At 38.9% G+C, this 21,339-nt stretch overlaps 1 protein-coding gene across 4 annotated transcripts in view; it reads right to left on the reverse strand.

Annotated features, from left to right (window-relative positions):
* AGAP1 (ArfGAP with GTPase domain, ankyrin repeat and PH domain 1) overlaps positions 1-21,339 on the reverse strand; it is a 372,362-nt gene that overhangs the window by 62,049 nt on the left and 288,974 nt on the right. For 2 of the 4 annotated variants that reach the window (XM_087919564.1, XM_087919563.1), the window contains one exon: positions 3,880-3,957. The exons of the other annotated variants lie outside the window; for them this stretch is intronic. In XM_087919564.1, the coding sequence (XP_087775690.1) occupies positions 3,880-3,957 (78 nt within the window). The remainder of the gene's footprint in view (positions 1-3,879; positions 3,958-21,339) is intronic. 4 annotated transcript variants of the gene reach the window in all.

Consider the following 21,339-nt stretch of genomic DNA (forward strand, 5'->3'; position numbering starts at 1 on the left):
TTCTCAATTTTTAGAAAATACTTATGTTTTGGTCTATATTGTCCATAATCATAGGGTAATTTGTTTATTTTCTAGGGAGAGGAGTGGCTCTCAACAGTCCAAGGCGGTAACAGCTTTTTCAACAGTTTCACATTCTTCCCTCCTAAGCTTCAGGCGTTTCTCAAATCAGAAAACAGAAGTCTGTCCAAAGTCAAAGTCACTGTATTGTAATGACTATACTGGCTTTTGTTCACAAGCAGACAGTATATATTATTCATATTGTTATTACCAGTGTTAATGTTGCTTCTTACAAGACTGCAGATTATATTCAAGGATGAATACAACTTTTAACTGAAGTTCATGTAATTTTTTAGTAGTAAAAATGTATGACATTTGTACAGCTTATAAAGAGTGTTCAAGAATAAAAAATTTTCACATAAAAATGTCAGAGGTTATAGCATCCCAAAAATACAAACTGTAAATTATATGTGTGTTGTATATACATCTATATAATAGCTTCCACAGTGAATATAAAGTTTGGAGCCACTAATTCATCTTGCATTTTGAATCCTGTAGAATTTTGAATTTAATCCTTGGCCTTTTATTGGGACACTTGTTGTTCATCACTTATTTATTTCAATTACTGGTAGTCTAAAATCAGGATGAATTTGGTAGCAGAGTTTTAGATTAAAAAAAGGTATAAACTTTTATGAATTACAATTCACTTCTTCAGAGATATGCTAGCACTAGCAAAATTGGCTTGAAAAAATCACAATGGTATGCATCTTTCTTAACCTGGGCTTTGCAGATTCAGTTAAAATGATCATAAACAATCATTGTAGCTAAAAAGACTCTGAGATTAGTTTAAGCCAACAGTTGTTAAATACAGGCTCTTGTGGCAAAAGGGCACATCCAAATTTAAGCTATGCATATGTATTAGGGACATAGCAGAAAATTCTTAACAATTTGTTTTGTAGGTTTTCAGTTGGATTTCATTCTAAAACATCTTAAAACCATAGAACACCTGGGCGATTGGTTCTGCTTTAAAGAATAGATTATTGTCCTACTCATGAATGGATGAAATTTAATATAACCTTTGCATTCCTGTTGGCCCTTTCAATAGTTGACCTAATTTGTTCCCTCTGGGATTCAAAAGTATGGAAAGACAGTCCAAGGTATTTAAAGGATCTGGGTCTACTATAAGACTTGACCTATTAATTTTCTATTTATTTGCCAAGAATTCATTTTGCCAACCACTTTGGAACTAAGAGTTTTCTTTTTTCTTTTTGCATTAGATTGGTAAGACTGTGTAACCAATCTGTCTGTGACCAAAGAAAAACCACAAATGAAGAATGGCTGTCTGTCCATCTGGGACAGGGGTGGGATGCTACCGGTTCTGTCCGGTTCTATAGAATCAGTAGCTCTGAAGAGCAGCAGACATCGAACTGGTTCAGTGTTTGCTGGTGTTTGGCCCACCCACCTGCCTGGGCTCTTACCTGTCCTTTATTTCCTGCTTTTTCAACCTCAGCTGCTTTGTGCGGCACAGCTGAGGTTGAAAAAGCAGGAAAAAAGAGGCTTTTCAAATGCTGCAACCTGCGTGCCTGTCCGGTTTCACCTGTTTGGGTGGCACAGCTGATGTTTTTGTCACACACGCACGCAGCATGTAGTCATCAGACCGGTAGTAACAACGGCTGAATCCTACACCTGGTCTGGGACATAAAATTTAAAAGTGGAGCTATGGAATTCATAGAAATGTTAAAAAGAATGGAAGACAAAGTGTAACCTTGTTTTATCCCTTTGTGTAATGGGACTATAGCAGAAAAAACAACTATGTCTTCTGAATCTAACCTGCATGAAGGTATCTTAATTAGAAATACCAATCTCCAAATAGATGAGTAGACCAGTTTCAGTCACAGCAGACAACAACCAAAGTAACACAAAGAGTGCCTTAAAAGGAGCAAATGAAATATTCTGTAAAAATAATTCATTTAAAGAATAATAAGTACAAGAAGAATTCTGCAGGAAAAGAATGAATCTCATCTATTAGGCGTAAGTGATGGACAACCCATTTTAGGAACGAATAAGAATTTAGAAGAATGCAATTATTGAATGTGTCAGAGATGAAGGAAATCTAACAACACGTATTCAGAAATAGATAGGAAGCTACAAGATTTGGCAACAAGAAGACAAGCAGCAGAAACTGCCAGTAGGAATGAAGGACACGTAGAACTTCAGCAAGATATAACTCCACAAGGACAAAATGACATGTAAGCTCAGGTGAAGCACAACTCCACAGACAAACAGACATGTAAATCAAAAGCAAGGAAGAATTCCAAAAAAGGTAAGAGCTTTGTCAAATGTTAATCCTTATTTCTGGAAATTAATTATATAAAAGACCATGCTTTGCTATTGTTTCAGAGTCTTAAGCTTCCAAATTGGACTGGGACTCTTTTACTGAAGCATTTCAATAAAAGTTTTGCAAAAGTCTATCTCTCATGTCTGGCTCTGATTGGCTTCTGTGCCAGGCTGAGCCAATTTTTGGACAAGATAAGCAACTCCTATTTGTTCTTATTCATTTCAGGCTTTTCTGTAAATGCATTCTGAAAGATATCAACAAATGATTAAAAGAATATAGCTTTTTTATTTGAAAGCAACAACCAATTCAACAATGGAAAACTAACCAAGATAATAGTAGAAACTGTCTCTTAATAAATGGCTATAAAAATCACTTTTGTTTCTGCATTTTATTACTGATGTAAGGAATAAAGCAAATAATTGTGCAAAAAAAACCCCACAAACCAACGACCACCAGTGGAATATAAATAACCTAAGGTTAATGATCAAGATGGATTTGTAGATACTTCTTTGCAGAAATAGCCTTTAATTTAAAATTTACAGGAAATTTTATGCTGTCTTCTTTATCACTGAAGCCAATCATCCAGCAAATGGTGACATTATTCCAAATAGTGACAATAATTCCAAAATCAATCAATTAGTGTAAGGGAAAGTATTTGTTATTACTTGACCCATCTTGTTTGCACTTAAGTATAAAACTATGTCTACATTATGAAATGATTATTGAATTGTGATCTATTTTGCATTCAGCTCCTTATATATCATTGTCATTTATACACTCTCAGAGATGGGTGGCTGAAGATCTTTCCCTCCTTTCTTGGTTTCCAAGTATTTTTGACCTTCGACATTTGTGGGGAAAAAAATAAACAGAAGGCAGTTTATAATTGCATTGTTCAAATGAAGGTGAAGGAAAGAAATTCAGTCTGCTATTATATAAAAGCCATGAAGGCAGTCTTCACTGGAAACAGCAATATAAGTCAATTTGTGAACTTTGCCACAAAGTGACCTTTTGAAATACAACAACATACAGAATTTACAAGCAAGAGTAGCACATGCAAATGTCTTAGCTTTGTCTCGCTTTTGGATTAGAGCCTCAGAAAGCATTATGGAGAATGCTTTCTCAAAACAAATTAAGACTGTTACTTAAATGTCACAGCACACTATTGTATTTGGCTACAGATCATTACACCTGATACCAACACTTTAAAAAACTGTAATAACTTGGGAAATATTATACTGAATGCCTACATATATAAAGGGAAAATAAAAAATGGTTCTTGAAATAATTTAAACATCACTACTTCACGACTAGAGGGAAAGGTCAAAATTTAAGTAAACTGAAAGGAACATGAATGGCAAAATAAAACACACCAATAGAAAGATGAAAAGAAATGAGTCTGCAAACACAACATCAGAACACACATGCTTTGGGGCAAAATGTATTTTTGTCTCTATATTCAGGGAAAGGAAAAAGGCAAAGGCATGAAGATACAGCTTGGAAAGGGAGCAGTTGCCTTACAACATTATGTTGTAAGTTTTTTTTACCTTCAGTGTTGGTGCTGCTGCTGCTGTATATATTTCGCAGGCTACCAACACGATTTAGTTTCCATGCTTTGCGCTTTGCTGCATCCAGAAAGCCAAAATAGAAGAGAGAGAGAGAGAAAAAAAAGAATAAAAGAAAGAAAGTAATGAAAAGATGAGGGTGGGTGGGTGGGGAGAAAGGTTCAAGTAGCATATGATGTAAAATGCTTATTTGAGAAACAGCTACAGACATGTTCCCCAATCTATATTTCAAGCAGATTTATTTATGGCATATCATATATGGACTAACAATATATATTAACATTTCATCTAGATTAGTAGAACACAATAAAATATAAATGTTAAAAAGATCTATGTTCAAATACCAGAGACTAGGCCATCTAATCCCTGAAGCACAGCATTATTTATATTTTAAGCAGAAAAAAACATTGTCCTCAAAAGTTCACAATTTCTTCTTTAAATATTTCCAAGCAGCATTTGAATGTCACTGGGAACAAAAGCCAAAAGAACAGAACCTTCCGTACATCAAAAAAAAGAGAAATGTTATAAGTGTGATTAATTCACAGTTGTCAGTACCATACTATGGATCCTACTTTTACAGAATAATATATTGAATTATATAAATCGTTAATTACTTTCAGTCATAAAAACTTCAGCTCCTAGTGACAAAGTAATATGTTTAGATAATATACACAGCCTCACTTGTATTTGCCAACATTATATTTGCTTAATAATGAATTTAAACATAACCAGATATTATCTGTATGCAAATTAAGCTCTTCAGGTGTATGATAGTAATATTTTTAAATTAAAATGTCACTGTATTTGGCCCTCAATTTCAGTTTTCAAAATATTTTGCCTCATGTTGCTAAGCTAATTATTATTTATTACACATTTAATCTTCCTTTGTAGAACACATGATAGGGCATAGCTGCTCTCTATAGTTTTACCAACAATGTTATTACAAATATGTTTGTATCATATACCTCATGACTGCCACAACCATTCTGGAGAACAGATTAGTTTGATTTTAGTTTAGCATGATGTATAAATAATTAGAATTCATAATCTACAGGTCACATCATAAAATCGTATATGAATCAGAGCATGGTAACCTGTTGAATAAAGAAAGAATTATATATCGCTTAATATGATGTGCAAGTCTTTCCAGGTTCACACAGTTCAAAGATATCCAGTTAGAATAATCTTGAGTTAGCTTTGGGTTTGCAAGCTTTTACTTTGTACATGAATGTATTTATATATTTACTTTATCAATATATATAAAACCATTCTACTTAGCACATCCCTCAACTTCCTCCATTCCTCATAGAATTATAGGTTGTAAAGATTAAAAGTATGTTTGGAATTATCTAGTTCAGACATGTCAAACACAAGGTTTGTGGGCCAAATCTGGCCCGCAATGTGATTAGATCTGGCCCACGGGGCTGCCCTGGAGACAGCGAGGAGCTGACCTGATCTGCCTCAGCTCTGGCCCACCCCCACTATGGGTGCATGTGGTCTCCAGGGAAGCCCATGGGCCAGGTCTAAGGCTAACTGCGTTCTAGCCTGGATGGCCACCACAAAGTTGTAGATCAGAGTGATGCCTGCTTCCCTTTTATCAGGACTGCCCCTACCACCATGTGGAAAGGCCACACTGCCAAACTCTCCCCCTCACTTGAAGGAAGGAAGGAAGGAAGGAAGGAAGGAAGGAAGGAAGGAAGGGAAAGGAGGGAGGGAGGAAGGAGATGGGAATGAAAAGGAGGGAGGCAGGAAAGGAACGAGGGAGAGGAAAGAAGGAAGGAGATGGAAATGAGAAGGAGGGACGCAGGGAAGGAGGGAGGGAAGATCGAAGGAAGGAAGAAGGGAAGGGTAGGGAAGGGAAGGGAGGAGGAAGATTGGAATGAGAGGGAGGGAGGTCTGAGGGACTTCCTGCCTTAGCACTTGGCCACCGGCAGCCTGCTGCCCTTTCACCATCCCCTTGTCCACACTTCCTGGCCTCTCGGTGGTCTCCCATCCTATCACTGAGGATGCTTTAGTTGCAAAGCTGGGTCTCTTTGCATGGAGAGGGAGTGGGTCTCCCTCTGACCCATACACTTTACCCTCCCACACTCACCATAAGCAACCTGGCTAAGGAGAGCAAGCAAAGCAGCAGCAGCAGCCTCGAGGAGGAAATAGGTGCAGCTGGGCATCTCCTCTGGGAAGTGGGGCTGCGCTGAGCTGCAGGATCCCAGTGCCCAGCACCAAATTGTCCCCACATCGAGTTAGCTAGTGTGACTTATTCTGTTATGACCCAGCCATCCCGAGTCAGTTGCTCCCAGTGAGTGATGTTGAGTGGGCCACACCCACCCAGTCACACCGGAATTTTTCCTTCATAGCAACCAAAATGCATTTCTTTGTAATTTAAACCTGTTTTCTTGTTCTGGAGCAATTCTGCTTTGTCTTCTACATGACCAGCCTTTAGATATGTGAAGAAAGCTATCAGCTCTTCCTTTGTCCTTTTCAGACAAAAACCAATACCTCTAAGTATTCCTCATATGTATTTTCTTCCAGGCTTAGAATATAGAACAGTAGGGTTGGAAGGGACCTTAGAGATCTTCTAATTACTTTGATTTGCTTCTAATTATTTTTATTTGCCTCTAATTGTTTTGACTATACCGCTCTGAACATTCTCCAAGTTGTCAATGTCCTTCCTAAAATGTGTGCCAAGAACTATACACAATATTCTGGGTTTGGGCTAATCAATAATGACAATTTCATCCTTCAGTGAGACCTTTTGCTTTCATTTTAAATAAATTGAAGATTTTTTATCAGAAATAAACCAGGAATAATTTTAACTATACTAACAAATTGCTGAAATAAGCAAATCACAGCTGATGAAGACATTGCCTTCAGCTAACTACAACTGAAAACTACTAGGATGATCTAAAACAGAAATCAATGAATATGAACTCGTCCTCTTAGTGATGTTTGGAAAGTCCATACATTTCAAGTTCATTGGATCTTTTTTCATAACTATAAACAAGGGTGTGGTATTGTTTCATTTAAATAGTAAAATGCTTCAAATTAAAAAAATTTTTTGGATTACCCTCCCATCAATCTAAACGCACATCACTCAACTCTTTGTTTATGAGTTCTTATCATTATTCTGATTCAGACTTGCAGTACTATATAACAGAGTTCAAAATGGCCATTGAGGCCATCAAGTCCTGCTCTCCTCTCTCTCAAAGGCAAAGAAACTGCAGCAGAGAGGAGACAGACCTTTGCAAGGTGAGTCTGGTGTGGCAGGATGGGAGTGGGGAAGCATGAGGTACCTCAGTGGGTCAGGAAGACCCCCATAGCCTTCCCCACCTGAGATGCCTCATGTACTTAACGACCCGCACATTCTATTAGTGAATGCATGGTCGAAAGCAGGGAGTGATCATGTACAAGTTACATGATTCATTCTTATAAATCCTTGAGTTATGAATGTAATTGGCAAGGCTTCATTACATTTGTAACTCGAGGATTGCCTGTACACAGAAAATAATCTAAATGGGTGATAGATCAGGGTATACTGATATTTGAAGAAGGGTTTAAGATTAAAAACAAAAAAATAATTAGTAAATAAAGGATTTGGGGTTTTTTTGGTTTAATTATTATAGATTTTTTGAAAGATTTAAACTTGATAAAAAGTTTCTGTTTTTGCAGGAGTTAAATCTGAATTGGATATGAATTTATCTTCTGGAGATGACCACCTGATTGCTAAAATTTACAAATGTTACTTAAGATGAATCTGTAAAATGAATATATTAAAGATTGTATGAAAAATGGGAAAAATGTGATTACAATATAATGCTAGATCAATGGGAGAATATATTGACCATGGGTTGAAATTCACTTTGAGTTACAGTTTGAAATATTTTTTTAATAAAATGATATACCATTGGTATTTGACTCCAAATAAGTGACAAAAATCTATAGAAGGATCTTCAGCAAATGTTGGAAATGTAACCAAAATCCAGTACATTTTATCACATGTGGTTGTTCTGTAAGTATGCTAAATTCTATTGGACAAATAATAATGAAACCTGAAGCTTGTTTTCTTGATATTATCGACAAACCAATCGAAAAACATTTTGGGACATGGTTACATGGTGACTGCTGTCAGGATTGCATATGGTAAGCACTGGAAAGAAAAGTGAATTGATTGAATTAGCAGAAATGACAAAATTAATTGCTTTGATTAGAGACAATGGATTAGACAAGTTTATAAGAGATTGGAAGCCACTTGTGGACTTTCTGTGTGTTAAAAACAATGACAGATAGTTAACAGAAGGATTTGACGATTAGTTTTGCCCTTGGGATAACCTGTTGACTGATTTATTTACATATTTACATATATATTGTGAACAGATGTTGGGTCAATTCAATCATTAGACAAATAGATTTTCACATTTGCTTATATAATATAGCATTAGTCTATATTAGGGCTGGCCCACCCTAATAGTCCTGCCTCCCTGTGAGGGATACAACTCTAGAGAAACTCATTTGTACCAGACAATTATCACCACTTATACCTAGCTGCTGTCACTTCTCCAGAGTCCATGAATAGCTAAGGAGGGCATTGGTCTAATGTAGGGCCCCCAAACCCAAGTCTGTGGATAGGTACTGGTCTGTGGATTGGTACTGGTACACGGCACATTGGAAACCGGGCCACACAACCAGTGGGTGAGAGCACAAAGCTTCATTTCTGTATATGTGGGATTAGGTTGAGCATGCAAACCCATCTCCTCCACTCTCTGCTGCTGCCGTGGTGATCTGTGCACCCACAGGTCTAATGAACTGTCATGCCTCAGCATATAACTTTTATATACTGTTGTTGCACTCTAGCCCCCTCTAGTGGTCAGAGAGACAAAATAACAAGTATATTGTTTGAAACTGACCCAACCCATTTTACCCATCAGACTGCACTCTCAAATCAAGTGTACGCTGGGAAGTCAGACTCCATTTCCTTTAGCATTTGAAGAAGGCAAAAGCACAAGAAGAATCCACCTTAATCTGTGGCACATGGTCATCCAAGGACAAACCCACACCCCACACACAGAGCATTGCTGGTGAGATTTAAATTGCTTGTATTTATTATTTGTTATGTTCAGCAGTAACTGAACATTGTCTATCTTCCATTTAGTTATCATTGTATGTACTCCTATTTTCTCAGTTTCACTATATCCTGTTCTTTCAATAAAGCATTCAGATCTACCCACATGGTCTATTTTATTGGAAGATAGGTGGGTTTGGCTGCATGTCAAACTGCACACAGACTAACATGTAGTGAGGACAGAACATGAACTGATACTTATTATTACTTGGCTAACCAGAATATTTTGTGTTGTTGGCTTATTGTTTTGCTAAGAATGCATCAGAACTTAGGATGTTAAAAGATCATATAATGAAGATTTGCACTTCTTTAGAAAATGCTACTTATGTTTTAATTCCATAATTCTCTCTCTCTCTCCCTCCCTCCCTCTCTCTTATCCTATTAATTGATTAGATATCACATTTCACTTATATTCTTCAATAAAAGAATATAATATTAGTTTTCCAAATAATGCTAATCTAATATCATTGTGGACACAATCTGGGGCTGATTTGCTATTGTAATATATGACTTCTTAATACTTACAAAATGTATCTTAATCAGAAGAGGTTTTAAAATAATTGCTGGCAAGTATGTGTATGAGATCTTATAACAATGCAACAGATCAGTACACATAATCCTCGACTTTCAACAGTTCATTTAGAGACCGTTCAAAGTTACAACAGCACTGAAAAAAGTGATTTATGACTGTTTTGCACACTTATGACCGTTACAGCATCCCTATGGTTATGAGATTTACATTTGGATGTTTGACAACCGTTTCACATTTATGATGGTTGCAATCTTCCCCAGTCATGTGATCCCTTTTTCAACCTTCTGATAAGCAAAGTCAATGGGGAAGCTAGATTCACTTAACAACTGGGTTACTAATTTAACAACTACAGTGATTCACTTAACAAGCATGTCAAGAAAGGTCGTAAAATGGGGCAAAACTCACCTAACACATTTCTCACTTAAGCAACATAAATGTTGGGCTTAATTGTGGTCATAAGTTGAGGACTACCTGTACATAGAAGGTGAAAATGATTAAAACACTGGTACTGAAAAGCAAACAAGCATTTGAAGATTAATCTGTAATTGCCATATTTAAGGCTGAAATGCACAGAATTGTAATCACAACCTTATATCATTTGTTTCTCAAGGATGCATTCCACACTTAGTTTACTTTATTGTCATTGCACCTTGTACAATGAAATTAAATGCCACCTTCAGTATACATCATACATAAAAAACTATAAAAATAAAATAAAAACACACATCCTTCACATTCTATACAATTGATTTGAAAACCCCTGATACTGCATTAGTATTACACTATACACTTGAATTCAATATAGTTACTCCTCTGGAATACAAACTGTTTTAAAGCCTATTTATCCTTGCTTTTATTGTCCTGTACCATCTGCCAGATGGTAATAGTTCAAAACAAGGGTGCCCAGGATGAGATGGATCTTTAAGAATGTTTTGAACTTTCTTAAAGCAGCAGGAGTTACAAAGCTCTTCCTAGGAGAGGAGAGGGCAACCAATGAACCTCTGGGAAATGATGTTAACCCTCTGGAGAGCTTTTCTATCTGCCACTGTGCAATTAGCAAACCATACACAGATGCAGTAAGTTAAAATATTCTCTTTAGTGCAGCGGTAGGTTACCAGCAATTTCATTCAATTGTTTTTTCCTGAGAAGTTTTTGCCCTCCTGGAGGCTCAAGGAAGCCTTTGGAGCCCGGGAAGGGCAAAAATGCCCCCTGGCGCTGTGGTGCAGGAGGCTGACTAGACCATGCCCACCATGGCCAAACCCACCCAGCAATCAGGCAGAGAACTGGTTGCTAAAATTTTTGAAGCCTACCCTTGAGTGTTTCCCATGCTTCTTGAGTTGTTTTCCGCTTTAGGATTTCTATTCATGGAAATTTTGCTTAGGCTCTCCCTGTATTTGTCAAAATCAGCTCTTTTAAAATTTAAGAGACCAGTTGGATTATATTCTGTTGCTTCTATTTGCATTATATTGAATCCCAGTATTATGTGGTCATCTCATTCAAGGTTCCAACAACTTTAAGTGCCTTCTTCCCTATTAGTAAGAATTAGGTCCAGTATAGTTTTTCCTCTAGTTTTCTCCTCTACCTTTTGAATGACAAAATTGTCAAATTGGTTAGGAATCTGTTTGATCTCCCACTTGCTGCAAAATTTGTCTCCCAGTTGATATCAGGGTAGTTAAAGTCCCATTACTGCTGTGGTATATTTCCTACGTACATTTGTTAATTAATTAGCAAAGAGGTAATCTATTTCTTCTGCTTGGTTGGGTGATCTGTAGCAGCGGTCGCCAACTGGTGGGCCATGGCCCATTGGTTGTCCATGAGAAAATGTTGGTGGGCCGCAGAGAAATCTGCGCAGAGCACCCCCCAAAGCAATCAATCCAGGCTGCACAGAAACACAAGGCTGTGCCGCCCACATGGCCCAGGGGAAGCCACCCACTCACTTCTTACCCAGCAAACTTGCCTGCTAAATTGTTACTTTTCCTTTTTCCGACCATCAGATGTGCTGGGAGATTTAGATTAGCTAGGAAGCAGGAAATAGTTGGATTTCTTGCTTTCTAGCTAGTCTTTAGATCTTCGGCTCTGCTTTTAAGCACAGCTGAACCTCCCTTAGGACTGACAGTTCTATTATTCAGTGCAGACTCAGGGCAAGCAAATTTGAGAGACTGAGTTAGCTGATGGCAGATAGATAGATCACTGAACGATTCTGTGAGTAACTCACAGCTGAAGTTCTGATAACAACATCAATTTTTAAGCCACTGGTTCATTTCTAAAATCTTTTGCTCCCTTATTGGGTGTTAGCCTTTGTTGGAAGTATGAATCTGCCTGACTGCTTTGCCTGATTTTGGGTAAAAGTTGCTCTTTTTTAATAAAAAACCCCTCAATATTTACATACATGGTGTGTTGTGAGTTAATTTTGTGAGTTTGCTTGCTAGCATTCATGTGCATATCTGCTTAGAGGAAGTTCTTTAAGTTACACATTCTCCTTAAATACTGATCAGCAAGGGACTTGGGAATCTTTCCACAATAATGAAAGAGCAATTAACCAGGATATGAACAGTTATACCAAATAGCCCAATATGTAGAGTGGCTCCTTTCCCCTAAGTCAGTGGCCTCCAACCTTTTGGGCATCAGGGATCAGTTCTGTGACAGAGGTTTTTCTGTGAACTGGAGGGGGCATGGTTTCATGTGCTGCCTGCATCCTGTGGATGGAGCTTTGCTTGTTTGTGTGGCCCAGTTTCTGGCATTCTAGTCCACAGACTGGGGGTTGGGTTGATTTTTGATAATATTGAAATATGGCAAAATATCTATTAATTGTCATTGCTTGAAGATCAATCAAGCTTATCTAGAATAATAATTTATATAAAAAAGAAAGGTATTTCAAATCAGCTATATAAATGTGGGTAATCAAGTCACTAGTTATCAAGTCATTATTATCCATTGGAGAATGTACTGCACTTCAGAGGTGGAACATAATTCACATGGAAACTTTCCTGTTTTGGTAAGCAGTTGGTTTCAATTGAATCAAGCTAAATATTTGGACCAGATTCATGTGATATGAAAAATTATCTTCAATATATACTTTATATGATGTATACTGTATGTCTCCAGTATACTTGGCATGATGACTGTTACTCAAATACTAAATAGCAAGATATTTTCACCATTAACATACTTAAAGATTACTGATATACAGTCACCTATAAAATAGAATTGATAGATGAGCAATCAAGGTTATGTCGAACAAGTTCAATATTTGCATATCTACAACAAATAAACTTCCTAAATGTTCTTGTTAATATGTTTATACTGTTTTAATTGTTAAAAATATTCTACAAATCTTAGTAATAACAAAATTAAATTTTTCAATATGACCACTGTTATCCATTTATAACTGATCTATTTAAACAATTCTCAAATAGCTAATCAAAATAATGCAGCCATTAAACTGTGAGTGTTACTTGCCAATTTGAATGCTAAAATGTGTAGGAATTATTTATTTCCAGCATATGAAAAGAGCAGATTAAAAAGTAATGCTATAGTGCTCAGCATCTATTATGAAAAATAAGTTTTTTCTACCTATACTACATACCTAGACCTAAATAAGGAGCAAAAATTAAACTACTGTGCATTTAAATAATATAAAATAAAATAAAATCAGCACAAACTCTCTATTCCTTTCCTGATAACTGCAGTTAAAAAAATCTACTAGCATTTGGGCTTGCCAAAGAAAGAACTTACATTCATTATGCTACAGCATTCTTTATTAAGGTGACATTTGGTCTATTTCTTGTAATATATTGTCTACTTACCTTGATTATTCTTCAGAGGTTTATGAAGAAAATGCTTCATATTTTATTTTCCCCAGATAAATATTCACTTGTTGAACAAAAATGTTTTGTTGAGATAGTTTTTAAATCTGTTTTTTTCTATGAAATTACTTAACAAATTACTATCTTTCTAGATTATAGTCCTTGCAAAGAGGCATATTTTGTGTGAAAATGAACTGTTCAATTACAAGTAAAAATAATTTAAAAATGCAGAGTAGAAAACATGGTCTAGCAGCAGAAAAATCTTCCCCGTTGGCTAATACTAGCTATACGCATATCAGTTCCTGTGGATTTCAACCTGTAGTTTATTAAGTTATTTGACTATATGCTTATCAGAGTGATAGTGCAGACAAAATATATTTGTTAAACCCAAAGGCTATTTTACTTTTAGAAACTTTAGAAACTTAATAAACAGGTGGTACTTTATCAGTTAAAACTGAGGGAATGGATTTTCACTTATAGCATATAAAGTTCACTGTGGAACGTTTGAGTTTTATTATAATAATTTTAGCTGTTAGTTGTTTAACAGTAACATTAATACATACAATATATTTATTATAAAAGCACTCTCACCTGATCTACTCAGGGGAATACCGAAGTTACAAATTTTACTTATTTTTCAAGATATTTAAAATTAATTTAATGCATTAATAGTATACTTTTGTAGGCTAGCACAAGCAAACTAGTGAGATGGTATTCAAACTAAGAATGCAAACATTAGTTTCTCCTGTAATTTGATTACTGATGTTAAGTATTCAGTGATTTATTAAACTCCCAAATCCATCCATTGTTTACAAGTAACAATTACTGTGCTAATCAGATTTTTCTTTTGTATGTTTACAGCAAAGCACTGAAGATCCTTAACAAACACAGAAAGGTCTGCAACCATCTACCATGCCTTTTATTAACTTTCAATTATACTATCACATTTCAAAGGTATAGAGCAGCTAAAGAAACTAATTATGACAGGAGATGTGTCTTCCAAAAGAGTTACAATTACTTTTCTATGATCACTGGACCACTATGTCAAAAAAACAGAACACTAATAGTATATTGCATTTGTTTCTAAAATTATCTCTACTAACTGGACTCTTCTGACCAGTTCTTGATCTGTCTTGAGTCAACATTACAGAGCACACCTGCAATTTCATTATAGTGTAAAGCATTCCTTTACACATCAGGTTTTAGGGGATCACTCCAGAGACTGATTTCAGAATAAGCTGAGCTCACCCATCATAATTCCATCATGTCCTAGGTTTATCCATGACTTTCATTAGTATTGCCTCCTATGGGGAAATGTTGAAAATCTCACTAACATCAGAAAGCTAGGATTTCTGTTTTCTGTTTTTTCCTTCTAGTCCACTCAAATACCTTGCTCTCCAATTGTTTATATTTTCTGTATCCAAGCAAGATTGTTTTTTGTGTTTGGGCTTGTGACAGGAAAATGATTCTGAGACTTAGAAGGGCATAAACTATTTTTTTCTGGAGAAGAGACTGAGCCATGTCATTGGAAGGATGAAAAAGTGCAGCAGCCAAAGCCTAATGGATAGAAGATATTTTCTTCTGCCATTAAGGGAGCAAATTCAGTTGTAGTAAAGCTAGAGCTTTGGGGCTCCTATCTTTATACCCTAAATCACAGGTGTCAAACTCAATTGCATCACATGATGTCACGTGTTTTTTCACAATGTTTTTTGCCTTTGCTGGTGGGCGATTCATCTGGCCCGTGGGCTGCCAGTTTGACATCCCTGCAATTTTAGATTTAATGGTGACACTAAAAGCTGACACCATTTTGTTGTGTTCAGCATTTTAATCTTGTTTGTTAATGTATTGCAGCATATGAGATAAAGGATACATGTTGTATTCTTTATCTCATATGCTGCAATACATTAACAAACAAGATTAAAATGCTGGACACAATTTGTGGAAATTGTGTGTGGAAAGTGTTTCCCACAATTCAGTCATTTTGTGAGAAAATGGCTCGGTTTACAATCAGAATGCTTTTCAAGCCACAGCTATTTGGGGCAGGTGTCAAAACTGTCACTCAATTAAGCAGCAAGGTCTCTAAGAACAGAAGTGATATTGAGATAAATGTTATGGATTGCTGCTGCAAATTAAGAATAACTGATCCAATGGATCTTGCCCATTAGAAGTTCTGATGGCCATTAAATGAAGCATTCATTTAATTGCCTCAGTTATGACCCCTGCTCTTCCTGGTTCTTTTGTTAAAATAATGCATGGGTTGCTAAACAGAGTATGTGCAGCAGGAGTGGGATTCAAATTTTTTAACAACTGGTTCTGTGGGCATGGCTTAGTTGGTGGTCATGGCTTGGTGGTCATGTTATTGGCTGGCCATGGCCAACTCAATATCACTCACATCAAGGCACGCATCTCCTCGCTTGGCCTCTCATGACTGTGGGGATGCTGCAACAGTCGTAAGTGTGAAAAATGGTCATAAGTCATTTTTTTCAGTGTCACTGTAACTTTGAATGGTCATTCCACACAAGCAAGGTACCAGCAAAGGAGGGAAAAAAAACTCCAGAGAAGTTCCCGAGACAGGAAGTCTAGTCCTGCCAAGAATGTAATAAGGGTTAACAGAGAGGCAATTTCTGTAAGCAATACCAGAATGTTTCCTTCCTGCCTTCCTTACAGGATTAGGCCAGTAATTTCTTCTAACAACCGGTTCTCAGAACTTCTTAGAATGTTAACAACCGGTTCTAGCGAATAGGTACAAACTAGTAGAATCCCACCCCTGATGTGTCCCACCTCCATTCCAAGGCACTTTATATTCCCTTTCCCATTACTCAGGGTCCCTGCAAGCCTTGGATCCTATATCCTTCTCTCATCCTGTGACACCTATGGTTCTCTTATCTTTCAAAGATCTGTGGAGCCCACGTTAGGGAAATAGAGCAAATTAGTCTATTCCTGGACCAACAGGCACAATCCTGAAGGCAGCTGCCATTTTTGGAATGGCTGTTTCCAAGATGGTAATATATCAGGGGTGTCAAACTCAATTTCACTGAGGGCTGCATTAGGATTGTGGTTGACTTTGGGGGGCTGGGTTGGGCATGGCCATGGTGGGCATAGCTATGGTAGGTGTGCCCAGCTCCCACTGCTGCTGTGCTCGCTCTCCTTGGCCAGGTTGCTCATGGTGTGTGCAAGAGGGCAAAGTGGAGGCCCACTCCATCTCCTTACGATGAGACCCAGCTTTGTAACCAAAGCATCCTTGGCGATAGGATGGGAAACCATCAGGAAGGTCAGGAGGAGGGGGCAAGTGGATGGCAAAAGGCAGCAGGGCGGCTGGTGGCCAAGTGCTAAGGCAGGATTTACCCTCACTCTCTCTTATTATAATCTTCCTTCCTTCCTTCCTTCCCTTCTTTTTCTTTCCCTCTTCATTCTTTCTTTCTTCTTCCTTCCCCTTTTTCCTTCTTTTCCCCTCCTTGCTCTTTTCCCCTCTTTCCTTGTCCTGTTTTCCCCACTGGAAATAGCTGTTTGCAACAGACAAGGAGGGGATACTTTCCTAAGAGCCCACAATTCAAGAACACCAATGTGCACATGAGGTATCTCAGGGTATGGAAGGCTATGGGGTGGCCTAGTGATAGAACCGGCCCTCAAGGCCTCTCCAGCCCACTAAGGTACCTCATGCTTCTCCCTCCCTTCCTGCCACAAGGACTCACTTGCCTTGCAAACATCTGTCTCTTCTCTTTGTTTTTTTGCCTTTGCTTTGAGGAAGGGAGAGGAGAGTTGGCTGGGAAATGCCTTTCGTGCTGAGAATGGACACTCCTGGGTGCTATAATATCATGCAGATTTAGGCACCCATCCTCTTATGCAGAGTCAGGGACCCAGATACTTTCATTCTTGGCAGGAAAAGTGTGTGCCGGTCTCCTGTGCCTTCCTTCCCCACCAACTACTTTCCACTTAACTACTTAATAAGACCTTGTACACTTGAATGCAAATGGGGTGAGACAGAGTCAGATACACACACACACAAAGAAAGAGAGAGAGAGAGAGAGAGAGAGAGAGAGACAGAGAGACAGAGACAGAGACAGAGAGAGAGAGCGCAATCCAATTGTGTGTATACGGGAGAGAGAGATATCCGTACAGGGCACCCAAGCTGCTGGCAGTTGTGCAGGTGACAGGAGCCACCTGAGCAGTGAGGTGGGGGGGTGGAGTATGAAACAAGGCAGGGGTGTGTGCAGCTGGACCCCTCGCCCCAAACCGGCTTACATGAGCACCCTGCCAGCCAGGCACTGAAGTGCCAGAACTGCCACCACAGTGAGACAGGGGGGGGCTCTCCAAACGTGTGTGTGTGTGTGTGTGTGTGTGTGTGTGTGTGTGTGTGTGAGGGGGGAAGTGCAATCCCTGCTTTAGTTGGGTATTCAAGCTGGTGGCAGTAGGGAGGGGGGAAAGAGCCAACTGAGCAGCCATTTTCCTCCTCATCCTCCTCACTCAAGCAGCACAGGCTCTGGGGGACAGCAGGGCCTCTCATTTCTCCCCTGGCGTGGTGAATTCCAGCTTTAGTCAGAGCATTCAAATTGCTGGCAGCGGCAGCCACCTAAGCAGCCATAATTGCCCCCTCCCCAACCAGCCACCCACACAGCACTATCTGACCTGCTCTCTGCCAGTTGGCGCAAGAAGCCTCAATTAGTACTTCATTCCCAACACAAAAGAGTCCTGACCAACTTGGTTAGTGGCAAGGAACCCCTGGCAAGGAATCTGCCGGAGGGAATTCTTCTGGAGCATGAACGGATGTCTCTGACAACCACACCTCCCACACCCCTCCTCCTTATATCCCAGCCAGGGAGGGGCTTGATAACATCTCCTTTTCCTGGATAGCTGGCCCTCAGTCCTGCACTGCTCTCCTCTCCACACTTTCCTGCACACATCTGGGACAGGGCCCAGCTGTTTCTCCCCCTCTCTTAGCTCAGGCCCCCAAAACAGCTGTTCCTCCACCTGAGTGTGAGTAGATGGGCCCTGCTCTGCATCTGGCTCTGAGACCTCCTGCTCTTCAGAGCCTTCGGCCAGCTCCAATGGTAACCCAGGCACCCTCTCCATCTCCTCTGACTCAACTGCCATCTCCGCTGGCAGACAACAAACCATAACATCCCAGAAGAAGCTGTCACTTTTGAAACACAATTCAATACAGTGCCCCCCACAAATGGTGGCTGCCAGTGGGAGCTCTATTCACTATCAGAACCTGAGCCTCAAGGCCCTCTGGGACTTTATAGAGAAGAATGTGCAGACAGGTTTCATCTGGCCTTCGTCCTACTCCAACAGTAGTCCAATTGGGCTGCTGGTTCCTGGAGTTCCCTGGCTGGGAGTAGGACCTGCCTCCTTCAGGGTTGTCAGAAGTAGGCTTTCTTCAGAGATTCCACCCTCTATCATGGTGGCCTGAGTTTCTCTCCATGCTCCCCAGGTATTGGAGAGCAGGTGGAAAGTCTGGGGCTCAGGAGTCCAGTATTTTTGGTTAGTTTCTGGAGAGCTAGCTTGATGTCAAGGTTCCGACCAATGCCCTAATAAAAGCAGGAGCCTCAAGCAATTTAGCAAGAAAAATCCACTTGTTTATTAGAAGCGCCATGTTGGCACTAAGTGAAGCCAGCTCTGACTTCACCCAGTTCACGCCTTGCCTCTGACCCTGTTGTCCCCTCCCCCCAAGGTGGGTCAAAGAAGTCACTCCCTCCGGCTGTTGTGGGTCTCCGTGGAGATGGGCTTGACTCCTTGGCAGCTAGGATGTGTTTTGTTTTGACTGAGGTGTGAATTCCACAGTGCAGCTGCAAGGCATGATTTCTTATCCCCCTGCCTATGGCAACTCAGGAGCAGGTCAGGAAAGATGACATACGTCTTATATTAGGGGAAACACAGTACACAGCTAGGTTCACAGTAAATTCTCTTGGCAAATAAAAGGATCTATGTTTAACAGCCAAACACTACTGAGTAAAGCAGAACTAATCCTGAAACATATAAGCTCTTTTCAGTCTCTAAAATAATGCAGCCTTTTCATCCGAACTATTGATAATATTGGGCCAAATGCTATCATGATCAAGTTTTCTTTGTTCCTTGGTTCTCCTGATCACACTGCAAAAACATCAGCATTGAGAAAATTTTCTTTATATAGGCTGAACTGTTTAGAAGAAAAAGGAAAGGGTCTAGAAGAAAAAGGAAAGGGTCTAGAGGAAACTATAACCACTCTGAAACTTAACCTACAAAATGAAAAACTATTGTAGAGTTTTACTGCTGGATTGTAAACTTTTATTGCCTAACTGGTAAGCTTTTATTGCCCTGAACTGCAATTATCATTCTGCCTTCTTTTGTGCATTACAAATAGTCAGTGGCTGCAATGTTTTTTTTACAATATTTTAATTTTTTAAATATTTTAATTACTTTATGGATTTTTGTGGACTACTTTGTATTATCTTTTTGATATATATATATATATATATATAAAACACACACACACACACACACACACACACATATATATATATATATATATTTGTTTTCTGAGGTTCTCGGGTATTTGTATGTGGATCTTTGTTTGTTTCTCCCTATTCGGTATATATATATATATCATCATCATCTGGCTTCTGTCTTCGGCTCTTGCTTCTCAGAGGAAGAAGCAAGAGCCGAGACAGCCTGATGATGAATGATATCTATATCAATCTTACGGGAACAAACCGATCCATATATATATATATATATATATATATATATATATATATATATATGTGTGTGTGTGTGTGTGTGTGTGTTGTGTGTGTGTGTGTGTGTGTGTGTGTGTGTTGTGTACAATCTTTTTATACACTTTAAAATTTCTCCTTATTTCCAGGTTGAAGTTTCCATCCATTATTTCTTGTCTTGCCTTCAGGTGCTTTGATTAGATTAGATTAACAGAGTTGAAAGGGACCTTGTAGGTCATCTAGTCCAAACCCCCCACCCAAGTAGGAGACCCTACACCATTTCTGACAGATGGCAGTCCAATCTCTTCTTGAAAGTCTCAACTGATGAAGCTCCCACAATTTCTGAAGGCAAGTTGTTCCATTGGTTGATCGTTCTCACTGTCAGAAAATTTCTCATTTCAGGTTAAATCTCTCCTTGTCCAGTTTCCATCCATTATTCCTTGTCTGGCCTACAGGAGCTTTAGAGAATAGCTTGACCCTTTCCTCTCTGTGGTAGCCCCTCAAATATTGGAACACTGTTATCATGTCTCTCCTGATCCTTCTCTTCACTAGACTACTCATGCCCAGTTCCTGCAACTGTTTGTCATATGTTTTAGTCTCCAGTCCCCTAATCATCCTGGTTGTTCTTCTCTGCACACTTTCTAGAGTCTCAACATCTTTTTTATAGTGTGGTGACCAAAATTGGATGCAATACTCTAGGTGTGGTCTTACTAAGGCTTTATAGCGTGGTATTAGTACCTCACTTGATCTTGATTGTATCCCTCTGTTGATGCAACTTAGGATTGCATTGGCTTTTTTGGCTGCCACTGCACACTGCTGGCTCACATTTAGCTGGTTGTCCTCCAAGATCCCTCTCACAGTTACTGGTTTCACCCAATCTATATGTGTGCTTTTCTTGCCTAAGTGAAGGACTTTACTTTTCTCTACATTGAATTTCGTTTTGTTAGATAGAGCCCAGTGTTCTAATCTGTCAAGTTCCATCTGGATCTTGAGCCTATCTTGGGTGTTAGCTATTCCTGCCAGTTTAGTATCATTTGCAAATTTGGTAAGTTCCCCTTCTATTCCCTCATCTAAGTCATTTATGAAGATTGTGGAGAGTACTGGGCCTAAGATAGAACCTTGTGGCACCCCACTGCTTCCTTCCTTCCATGTAGACTTAGACCATTAAGGACTACTCAGTGAGTACGGTCTGTCAGCCAGTTGTGAATCCATCTGGAACTGATTCTATCTATCCCACTTTTTTCTAACTTTCCAAGAAGTAGGTCTACTTTGTCAAATGCTTTGCTGAAGTTTAAG

The sequence above is a fragment of the Pseudonaja textilis genome, chromosome 1, assembly GCF_049901715.1.
Source record: "Pseudonaja textilis isolate UNSWEBS1 chromosome 1, rPseTex1.2, whole genome shotgun sequence".
Taxonomy (NCBI): domain Eukaryota; kingdom Metazoa; phylum Chordata; class Lepidosauria; order Squamata; family Elapidae; genus Pseudonaja; species Pseudonaja textilis.